At 52.8% G+C, this 19,719-nt stretch overlaps 9 protein-coding genes across 9 annotated transcripts; 3 read left to right on the plus strand and 6 right to left on the minus strand.

The window, feature by feature from the left end:
* Nucleotides 1-317: 317 nt before the first annotated feature.
* MRS44_000121 (uncharacterized protein) lies at nt 318-1,434 on the minus strand (the record flags this gene model as incomplete). Its single annotated transcript, XM_065623601.1, has 2 exons — nt 318-871; nt 918-1,434. 2 exons carry the CDS (start codon nt 1,432-1,434, stop codon nt 318-320), a joined length of 1,071 nt encoding a protein of 356 aa, XP_065479652.1.
* Nucleotides 1,435-2,408: 974 nt separating this feature from the next.
* Nucleotides 2,409-3,503, minus strand: MRS44_000122 (uncharacterized protein; the record flags this gene model as incomplete). Its single annotated transcript, XM_046275418.2, has 3 exons — nt 2,409-3,087; nt 3,134-3,270; nt 3,318-3,503. The coding sequence occupies 3 exons, from the start codon at nt 3,501-3,503 to the stop codon at nt 2,409-2,411; spliced, it is 1,002 nt and encodes a 333-aa protein (XP_046129757.1).
* Nucleotides 3,504-4,355: 852 nt separating this feature from the next.
* Nucleotides 4,356-4,782, plus strand: MRS44_000123 (mitochondrial 37S ribosomal protein uS19m; the record flags this gene model as incomplete). Its single annotated transcript, XM_046276930.2, has 4 exons — nt 4,356-4,398; nt 4,451-4,466; nt 4,518-4,700; nt 4,749-4,782. 4 exons carry the CDS (start codon nt 4,356-4,358, stop codon nt 4,780-4,782), a joined length of 276 nt encoding a protein of 91 aa, XP_046129756.1.
* A 238-nt stretch (nt 4,783-5,020) lies between these two features.
* On the minus strand, nt 5,021-5,636 carry MRS44_000124 (uncharacterized protein; the record flags this gene model as incomplete). The annotated part of the gene is made up of 2 exons (XM_046272904.2): nt 5,021-5,425; nt 5,472-5,636. The coding sequence occupies 2 exons, from the start codon at nt 5,634-5,636 to the stop codon at nt 5,021-5,023; spliced, it is 570 nt and encodes a 189-aa protein (XP_046129755.1).
* A 576-nt stretch (nt 5,637-6,212) lies between these two features.
* MRS44_000125 (uncharacterized protein) lies at nt 6,213-7,004 on the minus strand (the record flags this gene model as incomplete). The annotated part of the gene is made up of 4 exons (XM_046276929.2): nt 6,213-6,706; nt 6,753-6,819; nt 6,869-6,927; nt 6,980-7,004. The coding sequence occupies 4 exons, from the start codon at nt 7,002-7,004 to the stop codon at nt 6,213-6,215; spliced, it is 645 nt and encodes a 214-aa protein (XP_046129754.1).
* Nucleotides 7,005-8,541: 1,537 nt separating this feature from the next.
* On the plus strand, nt 8,542-10,695 carry MRS44_000126 (uncharacterized protein; the record flags this gene model as incomplete). The annotated part of the gene is made up of 1 exon (XM_046276928.2): nt 8,542-10,695. One exon carries the CDS (start codon nt 8,542-8,544, stop codon nt 10,693-10,695), a length of 2,154 nt encoding a protein of 717 aa, XP_046129753.1.
* A 216-nt stretch (nt 10,696-10,911) lies between these two features.
* On the minus strand, nt 10,912-12,565 carry MRS44_000127 (uncharacterized protein; the record flags this gene model as incomplete). Its single annotated transcript, XM_046280165.2, has 3 exons — nt 10,912-11,832; nt 11,884-12,322; nt 12,372-12,565. 3 exons carry the CDS (start codon nt 12,563-12,565, stop codon nt 10,912-10,914), a joined length of 1,554 nt encoding a protein of 517 aa, XP_046129752.1.
* Nucleotides 12,566-13,404: 839 nt separating this feature from the next.
* On the minus strand, nt 13,405-16,653 carry MRS44_000128 (uncharacterized protein; the record flags this gene model as incomplete). Its single annotated transcript, XM_046284214.2, has 2 exons — nt 13,405-13,883; nt 13,935-16,653. The coding sequence occupies 2 exons, from the start codon at nt 16,651-16,653 to the stop codon at nt 13,405-13,407; spliced, it is 3,198 nt and encodes a 1,065-aa protein (XP_046129751.1).
* Nucleotides 16,654-17,221: 568 nt separating this feature from the next.
* On the plus strand, nt 17,222-19,611 carry MRS44_000129 (uncharacterized protein; the record flags this gene model as incomplete). The annotated part of the gene is made up of 9 exons (XM_046275346.2): nt 17,222-17,321; nt 17,371-17,807; nt 17,860-18,030; nt 18,079-18,120; nt 18,173-18,239; nt 18,290-18,705; nt 18,755-18,861; nt 18,914-19,287; nt 19,340-19,611. The coding sequence occupies 9 exons, from the start codon at nt 17,222-17,224 to the stop codon at nt 19,609-19,611; spliced, it is 1,986 nt and encodes a 661-aa protein (XP_046129750.1).
* Nucleotides 19,612-19,719: the final 108 nt, after the last annotated feature.

Raw genomic sequence — 19,719 nt, forward strand, 5'->3', positions numbered from 1 at the left:
GGCAAGCCGATATATCAAATGACTGATGGGCGGCCCCAAATAGTGACGAGCAATCCATTGAATCACCCCATGCGATATACTCTACTTCGCTGCCATTCCAGTCTTCCGGCCCAACAGCCCGTACCAAATAATGTCTTGATTACATGGGCGCGATTGCCCCTCGTTACGTGCCAATTCCAACTCGTCAACTTCGTCGTCGCCATGCAGACCCAGAAATGCCAACAACGCCAACTCCAAGCAAAGGCAAGGCCCGATACAAGAAACATACAACTATATCCACTGGCGCGCCCAAGCGCTGCTTGACTTGTACAAGTTCTTCATCGACCGATCCCGAGCGTGTGAAGTCGCTCGCAAGACGGCATCGTATACGCCTCGGCCAGCTCCATCTTCTCGGGATCCTGGTAGAACCATCCCTGGGCGGCATCTCTCAACCTCTGCTGGTATATCATCTCGTTTTCACACTCTGCCTTCAAGTGTCGCACGAGGTTGAGCTCAGCTGTTCGGTCGAGCTTATTGAGCTTTCCATCATTGTACTGGGCAATCTCGTCGGGATTCACGTAGTACTGGACGTTCAGGTTCGGCGTCTTGCGCTCCTCGGTGTAGGGATGCGCGGGGTTGTCGTAGACCATGCGAGGTCCAGCAGAGGTTGACGAGGATGAACCGCCGGAGAAGAGCGAGGTGATAACAGGGAGGATGAAGAACAGGATGATAGGTAGTAGACCCAGGAGGGTCTGGATGCCGTTGTTTTCGTTCTGTCGGCCTTGGTTGGCCTCGCGCGGTCTCGTCCGTGGTCTAGCTCCACCGAACTGATGAACTCGAATACCGGGGCCTCCTCCAAAGTTGAAGACAAACTGCGGGCCTGTGTCGAAAGCTGCAATGTTAGTGCATGGTTCATGCACTCAAACTGATCTACTCACCTCCGAATGGACCGCCACCGAACCCTCCTCCACCACCAAAGAAGCGAGCAAACATCTCTTCAGGGGTCAAATCATCATCGAACATCGGGCCGCCTCTGTTCATACCACCGCCGGCTCGTTGCGAGAAGAAGGGGTTATTAGCCTGAGCGCTGGCGAATCGACTATCAGGATCTGTGCCGAATCGATCAAACTTCTCCTTCTTTTCCTTGTCGCCCAGAATTCCAAACGCTCTGCTGACCATCTTGAAGGCCTCGTCCGCATGAGGGTGTCCATTCTTGTCAGGATGGGTCAGAAGCGACTGCCTCCGATATGCCTTTTTGATCTCCGCTTCTGTACATGTCGTCTTGACGCTCTCGAGGTTCAAAATATCGTAAAAGGCGGTAGCTTCGCATCTCCGAATGCGGATAACTGCTGCCTCCTGGTCTGGCGTGTAGGTTCGTCCCTGATTCCCCTGCTTGTGATCGCGAGAGCGAGCCGAACCGCCTGTATCGGCTCCTGAAGCGGTTGCGCTGGGCATCTGGTCGCTGGAGGGTGGGGGATAGTCTTCGGTGTTGTTAAGTTGATCGTAGGTCGAGTATGAGGAACAATAATGATGTTACAGCTGCGCTGTTTGAGGTCGGTCGCGGCGCCAAGTGTGAAGGTGGCTTCTTCAAAGACAAAGGGTCGGAAGATGTGGTTCCGCCGGAGGTCGAGCAGAGTCAAAGACTCGACTTCTTTGTGAGGTATCAACGTCGCATGAGCCACATGCAGAGTCGGCCAAAAAGAGGTTGCAACGGCGATGGAAATGGATGCCAGAAATTTGATGTTTTCCAGTCGGACAATCCCCGGTCTCTGGGGAGCCGACTCTCACCACCAATGTTGCCATCTCGACATCTCGGCATTCACGTGATATCCCCACTTGGTGTCATGTCAGTTGGTTACCTACCCTGTGTCACTTACACGAAATGTGAAGTAAGATACATCTTTCATGTAATTGGTTCAAGACGAGAGAAGCGCCATTAGGCATTAACAGTGTGACATTGATTGCATATAACTTACATTCTCTAGAGTCTGGGGGTTGAAAATAGAAACCTATCTTGAGGTACTTCGGGTTATGAAAACTCACTGAATCCTGCAACGTTTCAGCAAAGGATTCTTAGTCAAAGAAACGGGTGAAGTTGAGTAAATAGCTGTTACTTTCAAGTGCGATTCTCTGATTTCTCAAGTGAGTAAACTCCCTATTAGCCCATTGTGCATCTTATTATGCACTGTACCATAGGCTAAAGGTAGCTAAGTTGGGACGTCTCAAAGCAAGAGGCGCGCGCCAGTGAGTATACCGGGACTTGTATAAGTCGGGTGCGATCAAATTCTCCCCTGTTGAACACTTGAACAGTCACGAATATCACAGATGCTGGAAAGAAATTTAGACAACAACTTAACACAAAGAAACTATGTACGTTGATACAAAGTATATACATCGAATCCGCCCCTAGCCGACCAGCAGCAACCACCTCAAGCAGCAATAAACTTCTTGATCTTGGGCAAGAACTTGGTGTAGCCCGTTCCGCTCGGTGCCTCCATGCTGAACATGTAGTCGTGCCACCAGGGCCCGGCGGCCCACCAGAGCCAGCCGGTCCAGACGTCCGAGTTGTCCAGGAGGTGCTGGAGCTCGCCCTGCACGGCCGTGTAGCACTGCTCGTTGGCGCCTCCCGCCGTCTCGCCGAGGATGCCCTTCTTGCCGTTGTCCTTGAGCCACTTCGTAGCCTCCTTGATGCGCTCCACGCCGATGGTGGTGCTGACGCACGTCTCGGATGTGCCAGACGAGTCTGCGTCGAGGTACTGGTGCATCTCGTAGATGATCTTGTCCTGGGGGTCCTTGAGGTCCTTCATGGCATCACCGTTGCCGCTAGAGACCCAGGACCAGGCGCCGGTCCAGGAGTTACCCTCGACAAAGATGTACTGGGAGGTTGCTCCAGCGCCACGGATGGCGTCGATGGCGGCCTGGTTGAGTTTGGCGACGAGCGAGTTGTCCATGTCGTGGTACTCGTTGTTGGTGTCAAAGATGACGTGCTTGTTGTTAGCGAAGCGCTTGGCTACCTTGGACCACCAGGTGCCAAAGTCGTCTGTGCTCGTGATGATGTTGCCGGCGAAGCGGCCATAGTTGTGAGGGTCCAGAACGGCATATGCGCCCCTGTTTCCTTAGTCTTTGATCTGCATAATGGACACGAAAAACTTACTGGCCAGTGATGTGGCTGACAACACTCTCAAGGCCCTTGATGTAGTCCTCATCAATGGCGCCCGTGATGCCGTTAGGAGTAACTCTCTCCATGCGGAAGCCCACACGGAAGGTGTTCATGCCGGTGCCAATGAGCGTCTACAACTGTCAATACGCCTCCAGATTCACGACTTGGAGAAACATACATCAATAGAGCTCGTTTCGGGCCAGATGTAGTCGGTGCCGAGCTTTCCAGGGAGGTTTCCCTCCCCAAACTCACCACCGGACTCATTGGAGCCGGTGAATATGAATTTTCCAGCTCGCTTGGTGCAGGGAGCGGCGAAAGCAAGGGAAGCGCCAGCGCTTGCGAGAAGGATATCAGTGAACCGCATTGTTTGGTCTAGTTTCTCTGTTGTAAAGGAGTGTCGGATGATCGGTCAACGAGCCATGCAGAACCAAAAGCTACTCGGGAGCCAAGACGAGTATATATACTCGTACTAACAAGGCCATTTTCTCTGCTACTGACGCTGGCGGCAGCAGATTCATTGCAGTGGGATATGACAAGGGGATCGTCAACCCACAAGCCATGATGGCTCCTCAGTGCGCCCACTGCCTTGGTAGACTCGGCCGATGTGCGCAAGGTTTCATCTAGAATCCCGGAAAGGAAAAAGGAAGCCCGTCCACTGCGGGAGGAGGTGGCTCCGTGCTTGTTTGTCTGAAACAGGAGCCAGGGCCCCTGATATTTCAATAAACCTCCATCACGGGTAGATCGGAGAAGGATTGAATATGGTTTGACATTGCAGAGTTGCGTACTGTGTAGATACACGATAGGTCTGAATTGAATCTCTTGAGAAGTATTTCGATATACCTTACCTAGATCATGGCGAGTGTTAAGGGGTTGAAAACCACTTGGTCTTCATCATGAGAGCGTCTTAGAAAAGAGCCCTGAATACAAGTACAAAAATCGCAAGACAAGTCGCATGACCACTTAAAGATGTGGTCTCTCGCCGAAACATCGATCTTCGTCCCGTTGGTGGGCGTCGTTTCTCCGTTCGATATTATCCCGAGCCTTAGGTTAATGAACCGATGCCGAGATCCCGTTCACGAAAGGGGAGATCACGTGCTCATCGGATCAACCGCCCACCATTCCGGAAAAACAACACCCCTGCGGCGGAGCCGATCGCATTTCGAGGCTTTGGAGATGGAGGCTTGAAATTTCCCAAGACGAAGGTGTGTTAGCGACAATGTACGCGACACGGGTTCTCCTTAAGCGCTCTGTGTGGAAGGGTGAGTCAATTGCTTTCTCCTCGTGTTTCTAATAACTGACAATTTCTCTCAGGCCCACACCTTGTGCCGTAAGCCGTCCACGATCGACTCGAATACCGTCACCTTCTAACGCTCGATAGCCTTCCCATTGTCTGGCCCAAGTCCGTCGGCGACAAGGTCCCTCCCGTACGAACGCAGGCCCGATCTGCCACGATTCTGCCCAACTTTGTTGGACTCAAGTTCGAGGTTCACAACGGCAAGGACTACCATGAGGTGACCATCACTGAGGATATGGTCGGACACAAGCTCGGCGAGTTCTCACCGTAAGTGCTATGACCTCGAGCGGCGACCTTAGCTTATGCAATTTCTAGGACGCGGAAGCCCAACATTTGGGACAAGAGGTAGACTTTATGAGCAAAAGCCGGAATCTGGGTATACCCATGTACAAACACTACATGTAACATCACTGAGCACGATGATTCAACGAACATGTCCATTCGCGCATGAAAGCAATCTATTGCGGCCAGTCAAATGTTATACTGGCCTGATATCTTTGACAGACCCTCAACCTCCGTAAACGCCTGAACCCAAAAACACCTTGACCGTATGCACTCGTTCCAGTTGTAATTAAAACCAACAACACTCAGCGGTAGAACTCGCTCCGCTTCACGTTGACGCCGTACTCTCCAACCGCCATACCTAGATCCTCCATCGTGAGGACCGTCCTGTTCTGGCTGCCACCTTGGCCACCACCGCCGTAGCCCGGTCGCTGGATGCCGAGCGGCGCGCCCTTGTTCTGGTCCTTGTTTCCAGGCTGACCGGTAGGCTGGCCGGGGATGGGGAATCCAGCAGCGGCGCCAAGGGAGCCCATGGGGTTGTTTGTGTTGGACGATGCGCGGATCCGGCTGTATTGATATGCGTCGGCAGCGATGTCGGCGATGAACTTCTGGGTGGCGAGGGCAAGCAGTCGCGCCAGGCGGGGATCGGTTTGCGGAGGGGGAGGAAGACCAGCCTTGGTCATGTAGTAGTGAGTGACTGCATCGGGGATCTAAAGACGGTTAGATGAGTCGAGATGCGAAGCGCGGAGAGCATACAATAGGAGCATAGTCATCCATCTTATTCAGGAACTCTCGCAGCGACATATCCTTGCGCGACGGGAGTCGTGACTCTGGGACTGTAGGAGCGGGCGGCGCCGCATCAGCAGGGCCATTCTGCGCAGCGGGAGACTGCTCTGTTTTTTCGGGCGCGTCGCTAGCCATCGTGAAGGATTTGATGAATGCGATGTGTTTCGATGTTGATGTTGAAGGTCCAAGGTGTAGCATGTCGCGTTAAGGGAGTTCGATATCACGTGATTGATGTCATGGGTTGCCTGAAGGTGAACATTCCCAAATGAAGCCAAACGAAACAATAGATTACAATAGGCAAAGCAAACGAAAGAAATAGCATGATTTGATGGTTCAATCTCAATTACCATGGCCTACTGGCCATTCTCAATCTTACACATCGCCTACTTTTCCTCCATGGACACACATCTCGAATCTAAGCAGCATGTGGAACATGAATGTACTCCACTCTATTTTGACTACCGTTTCGTTAAATCGAAGGTCCGTTCCCCAAATCTCCAAGCCAAACGGCGACGCCATTGATTACCGCCTTGTCGACCTCCCAAACCAACGCCTTTCATGCATCTCCTGAAGCCGGAGTTTGTCGTGGCCAGAATAGCGGCCGTTCCCTTGCCTTGCGGCTTCTTGATCGTAATGTCAATGTCAACGCGACCGAGACGCGTCTTGAGCCTGATGCTCTGCTCGTATAGGTTCTGCGGGTACTCTGGTCGCTTAGACGGGGAGCTTGAACTTCTTGCCCTTGAGAACCTTGGTGTAGTAGATGTAGAAAAAGTCGCTGTACAGGATCGTCTGGATGATGCCGGCAATGATGGCAATGTAGTCGACCTTGTGGTTGGGCTCGCTAAAGTATCGGTAGATCCAGTTGGGGATGTAGAGAGCGCGGTAGCTGCCGAGCGCAAAGAGGTAGTGCGTGGTGATGGTCTCAGCCTCTCCGGTTCGCTGCAGCATGAAGAGCTGGGGGAGAATGGCCACGGCCTCGAGCCAGATGGAAAAGGCCCAGAGGATCTCGGAGAAGGTGTAGTAATAGGGGAATGCGATGGCGAGGACGGCGGCACCGGCGAGGAGGTACTGGACGCGGAAGGTATCGACGTTAGGGTCGTTGGTGGGCTTGTAGGCGTTGGTCATGAGGTAGATGATGTATCCTTGCGAACCGAGGAAGAGGAGCTTAAAGACAAAGTTGTAGATGCTATCGGTCGAGAAGATGTCTGCGAGGTGTTAGAGACGTGGCGAACGAGGCATCGAGAGTCGTACCGAGATAACGAGTGACGTAGACAAACATGTAAAGAGCCTGGGACTTGAACGAGATGCCTGAGCAGCTCTGGTGATTGTCAGCATTGTTAATCCATCAAAGACAAGGGGGAACCAACGTTCAACTGCACCATCTTGTGCAGCAAGATGAAGATGCTGCCGAGATGCGAAAAATCCGCTGCGCTAGCCGTTAGAGCCAGTCAACGAAGCCGTTCCACGTCGAAACCTACCAAGGATGCGAAAGATGTTCAACATGATTGCGGTGTTGTGCTTATCGCGAAGCTAGACCAAGACAGGGGCAAGAGCGCAGAGAGCTGCTAGAAGCGCAGCGGGCGGGCGTCGGGCGACAATATGAAGGAGCTGAACCGTACGCAAGCGAGGGACCGAATGCAATTGAATCTCGTCGTGATGGTGGATGATGTTGAGAGTTGCAAGCTTGAGCCTGGAGAGATTGACAGGGGAGCAGGATGATCATGAATCTCGAGACTCGACTCGGCCGGAAAAAGGACACGACGCGATAGCAAGCTCATTGGACCTTGCAGCTACGTAATGCGCTGGCATGTGGTTGGTGAGCCACAGACACTAGCCACAGTGTGTCATGTATGTGGCTGGTGCATCCGTCTTTCTCCGTTCCGCTTTGGGATGCCTAGATGCCCTCTCTCTCAACAAGATCCCATCATGAGAATCACGCACGGGTTTTGCGGCCTCGTTTGGCTGAGAGAATCTTGGTCCATTGAGATTTGAACGTTGGGCCTCATCAACGGACCACTTATCAATGACGCGATGACCTTTCTCACTGCCTACGTCGGCAACAGCCTGGAGATGGCCAGTTGAGTGACGAGATAGGCTTCAAGCTGGCTTCCCACGAGGCTTTCTTTCTTTTTTGTTCCCCTCCCCCAGCCCAATGCCTCGGTCTCGGGTTCGAATCGTCCGTCTTGATTTCTCATCACACCACAGCTTTCAGCCTCAACTTGGTGCAACACAACCTCGTTGTCAGTCTCCTGTTCCTGGCTGAAATATTGAAAGCCACAACTGCAGACCTGGCATCTCAAGATACGAGTCAAATCTTTTCGAGCTGCAGACAAAGCCTCGTTCGCCAAGAAGGGAGCAGCTCATGGCCATCGCCCAGTCATGTGAGGACGCGTTGAGAGTCATTCATCCAGTTTTCAAAGTGCAAAGCCTCTTTTCGTAAAGGGCACCGAGAAACCAGTTGCCGGCAGATCCGCAGAGCCTCTCCCCCGGTTGTTGGAGAGCCGTGTTAATAGAACACCCCCCCATGCCACGCTACGATTCCCTGCCAAGAGGCTTCCCCAGCTTGACGCTATTCGCTGGGTGCCCTGCCTCCACCTTAAGCGCTGTGCCAAGCTTTGATCTACTAGTCCCGAATACCTTGTAGAGTGCCTTGTACTTCAGTGACCTGACGGTACTTGCATCCATCCCGTCTTTCACCTCATGCAGCAATTTGCGCACCATGCGGCCTATTCACAGCCTGGGCAGAATTGGGGTTGATAGCGGTCACCGGCGCTTTCTAGTCGCCACCAGGGCTGTGCTGAGGGCAGCCGAATGCTCGCTGTCTAGTGCTGTTCGTCCTAGAGTTCACAAGTGATGGAGGCTTGTCGGCTGCCTTCAGCCCTCTCAACCAACTAACACCTGCCCTGGGCTTTCAACCACAGCTGGGACTGACACTCGTTTGTATGACGATGGGTCAAGGCCAGAACCCGGCACGACTGACACAAAGTCTGTCCTTGGGCACAACACTCGTTACTCTTGTCGACTCTTGCTATGCATCCACATGTCGTCTTCACCAACTTCCCCGCGGTTCGCGTTCAGAACCTCCTGGCATGACCAAATCCGTGAGACAGGGGCTGTCGATCGTCTCAAAGAGGGACGCTACGATCAGTTCCCGCTCCAACAGACCCAGGCCCTGACAAACAACATCCTGGCTAGCAACGTCCTAGGCAACGGCTTCAACGTTCTTGGAAACTCGTTCTTCAGTCGTGGAGTAACGCCCGGAACTCTGGACGCCGATATCTTGCTGGTCAGCAAGTTGGCTCCCTTCAGAAACGAAAGTTTTGCACTCGAGGCCGGAGTCCTTGCTTGTTTCCATGCCTTTTCACACGAGGGCGCCCGTGGCCAAGTGCGGGAGGCACTTGGAAGATGCGAGATTCCTGGACCTTTTTTTCTACACCAGGCCCGAGTCTACCTCCAGTTTCTGATCCTGGCAAGCGGTATACGACACGAATTTGTCCCTAACGAAGTACCCGTTCTTGCCAAGGCCTTGTTCAATCTAGTCAAGGAACGTGAACCCGAAGAACCCTTCCCAGCGATCATAGGACATCTCCATCATATCGGAAAAGAGTCTATCGACGACTACCTCCCACTGCACTTGGTCGAGATGATGCTGTGCTACGCCGACTACAAGGAGAAACTCCGAATCAAGCTAAACGAATTAAAAGACTCTTGCCAATGGCATTCTGCATACAAGCTGGTGGCCGGGGCGAGTCAACTGGCATTCCTCCCTGCCAAAGCCCTACTCCGCTACGCATTGCCTGATAGAAGCTGGTGGATGCCGTGGCAACCCAACCTCGACAGGATCCGTGAATGGGAGACACGGCTCTCTGAGAAAGATCGATATCGACTTGTTGTGGTTTTGGATCTGGAGGGACCAGATACTACTGGGGGGCAACAGCGTCATCTTCTACGACACTCATGCTGTGGTATTTTTAGCCCGGCTGCCGACACTTTACCCCTGAAGAACGGTCGACATATAATGGACAGTCTCATGGCTGTTGTCGACCGTGCCATCGCCCGAGGCTCCGAGGCTATTGGACTTATCGTCACTATGTGCATCAAGCCTCGACGGGTTGATTGGCAAACTATTGAGCGGATCGAGGCAGCCTTGGAGCTACGGTCTCCAGATGGCATCCGTGCATTGAACACCTACGTACGAGCCTTTGAAAAGGGAGACCTGTCTGACAAGGTTCAGGCTTGCACAGCTTTTCTCAACACAGTCACGGCTGCACCTCAACTACGAAACCTCTATGGTAGTCCGAGAGATCTTGCCGGCCCGGGATGCCATGTCTTCATGGAAGCGGTGGAATACCTATACAGGCAGCTCTGTGAACGGCAAGCTAGCGAGAGATTCGCCCTTGCTACCGGTGGCCTTGGCCGAGCCCTTGCTTCTGCTACATGGCTTCATGAGCTTTGGGATGACGTCTTCGTCGAGGGTTTGAAAGGAGTACCCAGCGATCACTACATCTCGAATGCGTTTCACCTCCTTCGCACTGCGTCAGAGGTTGAATATCCTATTCACCGCGATGACCTTGCGTATTGCTTGTGTCTCTCAAAACGTGAGGACGCCGCTGCGGCAGATGTTACACGCCCCTCTCGCCTTGGCGATGACCTTATCCGGTCGATTCCTCTTGATACCGATCGCGGGCTGCTTCGAGACAAGCTGTGTCGAGAGGTTCGAGAAGGATTTAGCCCGGAGGTGGCGATGGCATGCGTGAACCAGAGCAAAAAGGAGCACCCAAGCTTCGTCAAGAAAATACGCGAGCTCATCACCCAAGAAAACAACGACATGTTGTGCGTCAACATGGCATGGTATCTGAGCCGGAATCACAACATCCCCAACGCAAAGCGTCCAGCGGAGTGCTGGCGACAGCTTCTCATGCACAAAATGCGGCAGAGATCCCCCGGGCTCCTAGAACGAGTCGGTGATGCTCTGCCGACGTCCAAGTTGTGGGTGGACTGGCAGACTCACCTTCGGTGGCTGTACCAAGACAGACACTACGATCCAGAGGGAGGACTTGGGTTCACGCCTGAAAAGTTCAATGCGGTTACGGTTCGCAAGATGGGGATTGGGAGGTCGGTGAGTATGAGCACCAGCTCGACGGGGAGCAGTGGGGGATATCCATATTTGGGGAGAGATTTTGGTAGGGATTAACAGATTGATGATTTGGCATGGATGTTTATGTGATTTTACATGGTTATGAAGGCGTTTATGATGTCTGTAGAGTACCTAGTTGAGAAAGGAGTTGTTTATGATAGATAATCAAATCTATAATTCCGCTCAAATTTTATGGCTAAATTACACGAATAGATACATAAAATGATGCATTTTGCTAGTAAACAATCTGAAATACAACCGCGTAGTCTGCTATCAGGCCATATCCCGTTCATGCCCAGGAACGGGGTTGTAAGCGTTATAGGGGTTCGTCGAAGGGTACGGCGGTCCACCCATCGGCCGAACTGCTGGTCGCGTACCAGTCGGTTGAGGAGATAGTGATCCAGACTCTGGACCGTAGTTTCTGGCCGGAGGTGGGAAGAGGGGCATCGTGTTGATAGACTGCGTGTCTGACTGAGGAACTTGAGTGTAGGTTGACCTCGAGCTTGGCCTTGTTCTCCGGACGTTCTCAAGAGGAACATCGTCATGGATGGGAGACAATCTCGGGTTGGACGGTTGTCTGGCGTGTCGCTGAGTACGAGATCCGTTGAGGGTCGAGGCTGGCGAGGTACCACCGCCCCCAGAGGCAGATCTCCGCCCAAGGTTCCCAAAGGCATTCTCAGTAAAGTTGGTGATGGCCGAGATGTTGCGGTTCTCAATGCTACTGAAGAACCTCCCCTCCCTCGGGTTGAGCGTGCCAAACTTGTTGCGCAAGAAGCGAATGTACTGTCTCGCAAGTTTCCGCTGGTCTTCCCTCGGCGTGTTAAGAGTCTCGAACGACATTTCGAGAACTTCATCAAGATTTCGTTCCGTCTTGTCAAGCACCTCACGGAACGGAGGCGCTAGAGTTCGTCCGTGTGATGTACCGTCGTTGAGCTCGTCGAGGATGTACTTGCGGACTTCACCCTTTACGGGCCTCGTGACAGCATGCTCTTGGACCTTGCCGGACGTGATATCCCAGGCGAGCCAGGCCATTACTGAAAAGTAGAGCACGCTGACGAGACCTTCGGAGACGTCTTTGAAGAGGAGCGTGTCTTGGCGGGTGTTGCCAGGCATGTAGGTCCGGATGACGACGGCGAATTGAAGTATAGAGCGGATAAGGAGAAGAATCGTGGCGCCGTAAAACACATTGTGATACTATATCCATGTTAGCACCCTGTATATCAGACCAAGGGATAATTGACAAACCTTTTGCCGTTCTCCATCAATTTTAACAGCCCTCAAGATGATAGCATCCGTCGCAGCAGCAAAAATCATGAGACAAAACCCAAAAACCAAGCCGGTAGTAGCAAGCTCAAAATGCGTCCACTTGGCCGAAACATCAGCAATGATGTTGAGACTATAAAACCTCATCCAAACAACAGCTAGAGAAAAACCCAGCAGCCATTGAAAGAACGACACCATGAACACCAAAAAGAGCCCGAATTTGGCGGACACCCACCACCAGTTGCGGCGCTCAGAGTTGGCTTTTATCTCCCGCCAGAGGATGGCGTATGTTCCCCAGATTAGGAGGATGGTCGAGGCGAGGTGGAAGGCTTCCCAGAAGGGGGCGAGGAGGATGTAGCCGAAGACGACGGAGCGTTGGTCAAAGTGTAGCCATCTGTCGATGACGACGATAAAGTACCAGCTAAGATACGTTAGACGATTGCAATCCTCAAGAGAAAGAGTATACTTACAAGCAGAGAAAAGCTGTGCCGTAGAGGATAGTGTTGAATTCCTTCCAAAGCTCCTTCGGCCTATGCAACAGCCAAAAGAAGGCCCAGATAAAGAAACCAGAAGCAAAGAACCATATCGTAACAAACACAGCTCCCACGACGTCTCCCTCGGGGAGAGGTTCGGGAGATAGCTTCCAAAGAGTCTTGTTCTGCATGTTTGAGAAGGCTTTGGGGGTCTTGGAGGGAGGAGTTCAACAGAGGAGCTCAGGACTTGACCTTTTTGTCGATATTCCTTCCTAAGATCATTCAATCCCTTGAGCCGCTCTCTCTCAAGTGCCTAGCATCGCACCTTGCTGCATCCGCCTCCTCACTCAGCCTGCTTTCTACAATTTCCACCCCCCATGTCCCAAACTCCCAAGTCACTCCAAGTACCTCTGGACATGTACATCAAGATACAAAGAAAAGCAGGCTGTGTGACAAAGACCTGCCTGCAGACATGCTACAATATTTCGTCTGAAAATCTGCCTATCACAGTTGTGAGTTTCACAGCCTGATTCTCTCCGGCACGCAGCGGCCCGCCGATGTGATGGTAACTAATGCACCTCGCGACGCGCCCATGAGCCGAGAGGCGTTCTCAAGAGCCAATGCACGTCTCGTGATACCAAGCCGCATATTAGTTTCCCTTTGACAAGGGTTGAAAATGCACCCCATGCAAGGGTGTGTGCAGCCTGGGGTCGAAGGATTGCGGGAGGGCTGAGTTGACGTGGGGGAGAAGCTAAGCTAGGGGAATGCCCTCCGTTAAGCCCTTTCAGCCGCAGCAAGCCACTAGACGCGGGACGGGCAAACAGAGACTGGGGTTTTGTCAGCGGGTGGTGTAAGGAGGGTTTCGGTATGTCTTGGTTATTGAAGCCGAGACCGGAGAGTAGCGGCAATGATCATCATGACTTTCAAGTGTTGAAGGAGACGAGGAGTGATTATCAAGAGGATAGAATGATAGCCATGTAGTACATCCATTAATCTACAGTTAGAAATAAACAACCGATGCAGAAATTACTCAGTATCCCGCCTTGACCGACACAAAATCCCCCTTGACAATAACCCTCTCAGCCCTAAAGTCATTCCGCCCATCACCCACCCTACGAATACACGGCTGAATCATGAGATCAACCGTAGCACTACCAGACCCCATGCCGGCCTCATCCTTGAACCTGTCTACATTTGCACTCTCGCCATGCTCGCACGAGTCCAGGTAGATCTGGGCCCGTTGTGAGGCCATCTCGAGCGCCAGAGTGCCCAGGCCCTCGACAAACTCGGCGATCTCACCGCTGGCTTGGGGGTCCAGCCGGCTGCCGCTCGCCCGCTGTAGAGAGGCTAGCAGGTCGTTTGTCACCAGCTGAACATTGGCCTGGAAGAACCTCAGGTAGTAGTCGTCCGAGGCTGAGCCCTGCCGCCATTTCTTGAGGAGTTTCCCGAAGAAGTCAGCGCGCCAGGAATTCATTTCCTTGGTGTTGGGCAGGATGAGTCCCCGTGAACCTATAATCGCATGAGTATCAGACCAAAAAACATGCACTTTGTAGAACGTACCTTTAGGGTCGGGAATAGCCCAGACCTGGAATAAGTGATCCATGGCATCAAAGCCATCGCTTCCCTGACATCCAAGGGCACCAAATCCGAAAGGCCGGTCAAAGAAGCCTCGCATGATGATTCTCCAGCAAACGTGGCGTACAAACTTGGGCCAATTTCGACCTCCCTGCTCAGCGTTCCTGGTCAAGAAGTTGTCAGGATCAAGCTCAGGGTCGAATGAGTAGTTGTTTGGCCGTGGAACCCAGTAGTTGAGGTTGTTGATGCGTTGAGCAATGTGCAAAAAGTTGCTCCTGAACTCATCATCTGGCGTAGCCACGTAGTCGTTCAAGTTACTGTAGCTCGCCATGCGTTTGTGCGCCGCCGTCAACTCGTTCTGAAGCTTGGTCGTATCAGCCCTCAACTTGGCTCTGAATCTCTCCTCAAGGTTCTTGGCTTCAGCGTCTCGTCGAGCAATTTCGGCTTCATGCTCGGCCGCCATCTCCTCAACGACTCTTTGATGGCTCAATGCCATGTCGGTAATGGTGCCCTCGAGCTCCTCCTGCTTCTTCTTGGAATTCTCATTGAGAGTGCTGATTTGGCGAGAACAGATTGCCTGCATTTTGGCAATCTCGTCCTTCTTTTCCTTCTCGAGCTCCAAGCAGCGAGCAAGCGCTGCATCACTGCTCTGCTTGTAGGCATCTCTTTCATTGGTGGTCGTCGTGAGACTGTGATCAAGCTGCTTGTTGATCTTGAGAGCATTCTCCAGCTCCAAATCCTTCTGCTGAGCAGTCTCCCAGTACTGATTGCATTCTGTTCGAGCTTTGTTCCTCTCTCCAACCACGCGATTCAAGTTAGAATTCGCTTTCTGTAGTTCAGTTGTCGTCTGCTCGTAGTGGTTTTGGTACATTGCCGACTCCTGTTGGGCAGTGTTTCGCTCACCTACGGCGGTCTGGTAGTCCTGCTCGGATGCCTCAAGTTTCTTCTGTGTAGATTTGAGAGTATCCTTGAGGCCGCGTACATGAGTCTGCATACTGTCGCGTTCTGCCGCAGCTGTTCGTCTGGCATTTTCAGCCTTGGTCCAATCATCCTGCATCTGATGGATTTGGCGATTTCGAGCATCAACCACTGAATTGAGTCTCGCAATCTCTTCCTTCAACTTCCCGACGGAACCAGTATAACTCTTGATCTGTTGATCTTTGGTCTCGACTGCATGTTTGCGCTTTTCAAGCTCCTTGTTTGCCCACTGCAACACTGTACCAAGTTGGTCGACATAGGGGTCTTTTGGAACCTTGTGTTGCTTTTGGAACGCCTTGAGCTTCCTGGACCAGTCGTCTAGGCTCGAATTTTGAGTAGTGGGCTTGTGGAGTGTTTGATGCTGTTTTTGGGTTCCTCCATTTCTGCGGAATCTGTCACGAATGCCAGAGCCTCGGCGCTCTTCAGACTCCACGTGCTGTTCCGTAGACTGATGTGACCATTGACCGTCGTCGTTGTCATCGTCATCGTCATCGAGTATATAGTTGAAGGGGTCCGTTTCCCTAACAGGGTCCGATCTCCGATCACGTTCGTCAGGAATATGGTCTTTGTTGGTGGGAGGATCTGGTCGAACAGCCTCTGCCCGAACAGCTTCTGAGCGGACAGCTTCTGATCGCGCAGCTTCTGATCGAGCAGCCTCCGATCGAGAAGCTTCCGAGCGGGCAGCCTCAGACCGGGAAGCCTCAGACCGAATAGCATCTGACCGAACAGTATCTGAACGAACAGCCTCAGACCGCACAGATCGAATAGCTTCAGGCCGACCACCTTCAGACTGGGCAACCTCTGACCGAATAGCATCTGAACGGACAACTTCTGGTCTCACACTTGTGCCTCTTAGTGGAACAAGTTGGAGAGGAACCGTATCGTTCTGGGCAGTTGGATAGGGAGGGTTCCCAGTAGTTGAACCAACAGGTCTCCTCTGTGTGGCACTAGAAGTTTGAGATTGAAAGGCGAGGGTGGCAGCTGCTCGGGCTGTGTCCATTGGAGGTTGCGAAGGGCCTGCCTTGTGCTGGTCAGGCGACGATGGGAGCCCGCCTGTTCGTTCAGAGTAAGACTCATTGCGGTGTCGAGTCGCGCGGGGCGAATCTCGCCCATTGGTGTTTCCTGTCTGGTTTCGCATCGCTTCTTCTGGCTCTTGACTTGTTTCTGTTGAAGTCGGTTCTTCCACTGGCATCTCAATCGGCTCGGTGTCTATCATGCGCTCCGAGGGAAGCTCAACCATAAGCCTCGGGGCATCACTCTGAGTTGATGTGACCTGAGGGGGACTCCGAGTCAACGTCCCTCGAGAAGTTTCGGAGGATGGCTGTGTGACTGGTTGGCCGTCTATCTCGTGCTCGTTCTTCCAGATAGATCCGCTCTCAATGCGAGACCTGTAGGGCGATGCGGATTGTGTGCCCGGAGTCGAGCCGTCTGGATTTCGCTGCGGGGACTCGACTGAAGGAGTAGCAGTTGCGCTGCTCCAATATGTAGTGCTCGGCGTTGCTCGACCCGATAGATTATCAGTCGAGGTGAAGCCAAGCTCTGCTTGCCGACGAGCAGCTTCACGCTTCTGAGTCGCGTATTGGTTGTGAATTGGAGTATCTGGCAGTTCGGGGGCGACGACTTCTTCGACCTGAGGTTCCCCTCTATTGGTGAACTTGCCCTTGATGTCCTTGAGCTTGCTCCAGCGCCGGCTGGACTTGGACTCGTCTCGGGGCTTGGGGGGCATGGCGAAAGAGGAGAGAAGAGCAATGGCTTGACATCAAACTGGTTTGCCAAAAGAGAGAGCCGCGATGATGAACAAAAGAACTCTAGCTTCCCCTCTACTCGCTGCAAGTCAAGTCAAGACAAGACGAGACAGCCTTGAACCGAGACGGGCAGCGGGCTGAGCCTGTCACAGCCCTGGTAGGCTCTCCATGGAGGCTGCGTCTAGCTGCTGCCGCCGCCGCACAAGCAGGCAGAAGCACCCCTTGTCCGATAAGAAATGCACCCCGAGAAATGTGTCGACGACATTGCCACTCTCAGCCCCCGGCGCCTGTTTTCAACCTCATCCCGCGTGTCGGGTTGTGGTGGATGTGGAGGTGTGAGAAGGCGCACCAGCTGGAGAGCCTGAAAAGATACATGTCTAGGTATACGCCCCCTAGTTACCAAGCCTCACACCCAGCCCAAGCTGGCATTGTAGCCCGTTTATATCCTCTTGCCATTAATCATCTCGGATCCTTGATTGAAAAGAAATACAATCTTTCGTGCTATCTTTCTCACAAGAATTTGTCTTTCAGGAAGAGTCAGACACCGCAATGGATGAGTTTGATCTTGGCCCCGACATCCCCATCGAGGGCACCACAGGCGAGGCACCTCGCTTCATTTTTTGTTTCGACTTTGGGACGACATTTACTGGTGAGTTTCTCCAATTCCCACTGTAATTTTGCAGGTGTTAACTCTCTAGGCGTGGCCTGGGCTCTTGTGAACGGAACAAGTCCACCAAGGCTCAGAGACATCCAAGTCGTCAGCGCCTGGGCTTCCGACTACATTCAGGACAAAGTCCCCTCTCTCTACACCTACTCGCCTGAACACGGCCAGAGGTGGGGATGGGACATTGAGAACAACATGTACGTCATCCGGCAGCCCAAGCTGGAGCTGCCGGAGCCAAAGACGCTCGACGCTCTCAAGAAGCTCAAGTGCGCCGTCAAGTATGATCGTATCTTGCGCGAGGCTATCGAGAATGGCACTCGGCTTCCCATTCATGTGACAAAAGGCCCGTACGATGTTACTAGAGACTATCTCTTCGAGGTAGCCAAGGCGGCGCACGATTCCGTCGAGAAGAATCTTCCCCCAGGTCAACTCAAGGACTTTCCCATTGACATTGTCGTAACGCACCCAGCGGTAAGTTACCAAGGAAACTGCCATTCAATTGCAATGGCTAATTGAAATACAGGAATGGGATGAGAGGGCAAGGAGCATGACCTTCAAGGCAGTACATGCCGCATTCAAATATGGATTCAGAGACAGCAAACTCGGCACCTCTCGCTTGACGACAGAACCTGAAGCGTGTGCGCAATACACGCTTGAAGCGGCTCAGAGCGAAGGTATCATGGACATTCGAGAGGTGTGTGTTTCCTTCCGGGGCATTGGATCAACCGCTAACGTTGTGTAGGGAGAATGTTTCGTTGTTGTCGACGCTGGTGGCGGCACGGTCGTAAGTACACCACAGACAATTGAGAAATGCGTATTCTTACCGTACTTTTTAGGATTTGGTCTCCTACTATGTCCAAAGTCTGAGTCCCTTCCAGCCCAAGAAGGTGACCCGTCCAAGTGGTAAGTCTTTGTCCCATTCAGTATCACCAAGTGTTAACAATGTGTTCCAGGCGGCAAATGTGGTGCTACCTGTATCGACAGGTATTTCCTCTTCGAATACCTCCCCGCCAAACTAGGCGCCGAGTACGACGCCCTAGCTCCAGGCGTCCTTGAAGCTCGAGATCAAGATCAAAGCGGCGGCCAAGTCGTTCTGAGCACCGGTCTTCAGTCCATCCTCAAAGAGTTCCAACTCATCAAGCACGAGTTTGAAGGACGCAAGGCCCGCGGCCAAGCTGGAGACATCAAAGTTCTCAACCTTCCTCATGGCTTCGGCAACAGGAACGATGCTGCGCGAGGAATTCGCGATGGGCAGTTGCTCATCTCGAGTGCTGATCTTGAGATCATGTTCCGGGAGTCTGTTCCCGAGATTCTACGCCTCATTGAGGGCCAGCTCTCAGCAGTCGAGAACAAGCACATGAAGGCTAAGGTAAGATAGCCGGCTCTACCTAGGAGAAACAGCTTCTAATCTGTTTCAGGCCATCTTCCTCTCAGGCGGCTTCTCTGGAAGCAAATACCTTCGCGATTGCGTCGAACACTTTGCCAGGAGCCGTGATGTCGGCTTCTACTGGCCCGAAAAGGAGAGGTATGCTCAATCTTGAATTCTGAAAATACCTTCCCGTACTGACTCCTCTCAGTTGGTCTGCAGTCGCCCGAGGAGGCGTTGTAATGGGCCTCAGCAGCGGCGGCGAATTTCGTCAAGCCCCCATCTGCCATCAAAGCCCCTGCCACATCGGCGTCGTCCTCGCAGAGCCCTTTGCAAACTTTTCCCACGAGCCCGAGCAGCGGTATCTGGACACTCATGACGGAAAGGCACGAGCTAAAAACAACATCAAGTGGCTCGTACTAAAGGGCGACCTGATCGAGAACGAACTCTACGTCAAGCAGCGCATCGTCAGGAAACTGCCCAAGCGCATGAACCCTGCGAGCCGGCTTACAGTCGTCTTTGACACTTGGGATTACATTGGCGAGTATGCCAACGAACCGCCGACAAACCTACACGAAACGCCAGGTAAGTTTCAATAGCCCCATCACACCTGTGATAGCACTAACACCACAATCAGGCAGGACAATCGAGCGCATCGGAGCAGGCAAGAGGGAGGCCAAGAAGTGGGACTTTCAGCTCCCGCAACCAAAGCCCAACCAGTGGAAGGCGGTCGGCAGCTCGTCAGGATGGTACCAACTTGACATGGATCTCGAAATCACAGTCACAAAGGACCGCGCGAGCATCCAGCTCACGCCGACTCAGAGGGCAGAGTACGGGGAGCCTGAGGAGCCGCTCCTCAACGAGTCACACGTCTTCAACCCGAGAGCTGCAGAGGATGGCTTCATGTAGCTGTAGGGCTAGCTAGATGCATGCAGGGAAAAGGAACCGGGGTTCTATTGGATAGTTCAGCGTCAATGTATCAACTTGTATCAAGCCATTGTATCTCTACGTACCTCT

This window comes from Fusarium solani, assembly GCF_023522795.1.
Source record: "Fusarium solani strain SB1 chromosome Unknown bctg00000000, whole genome shotgun sequence".
Taxonomy (NCBI): Eukaryota; Fungi; Ascomycota; class Sordariomycetes; order Hypocreales; family Nectriaceae; genus Fusarium; species Fusarium solani.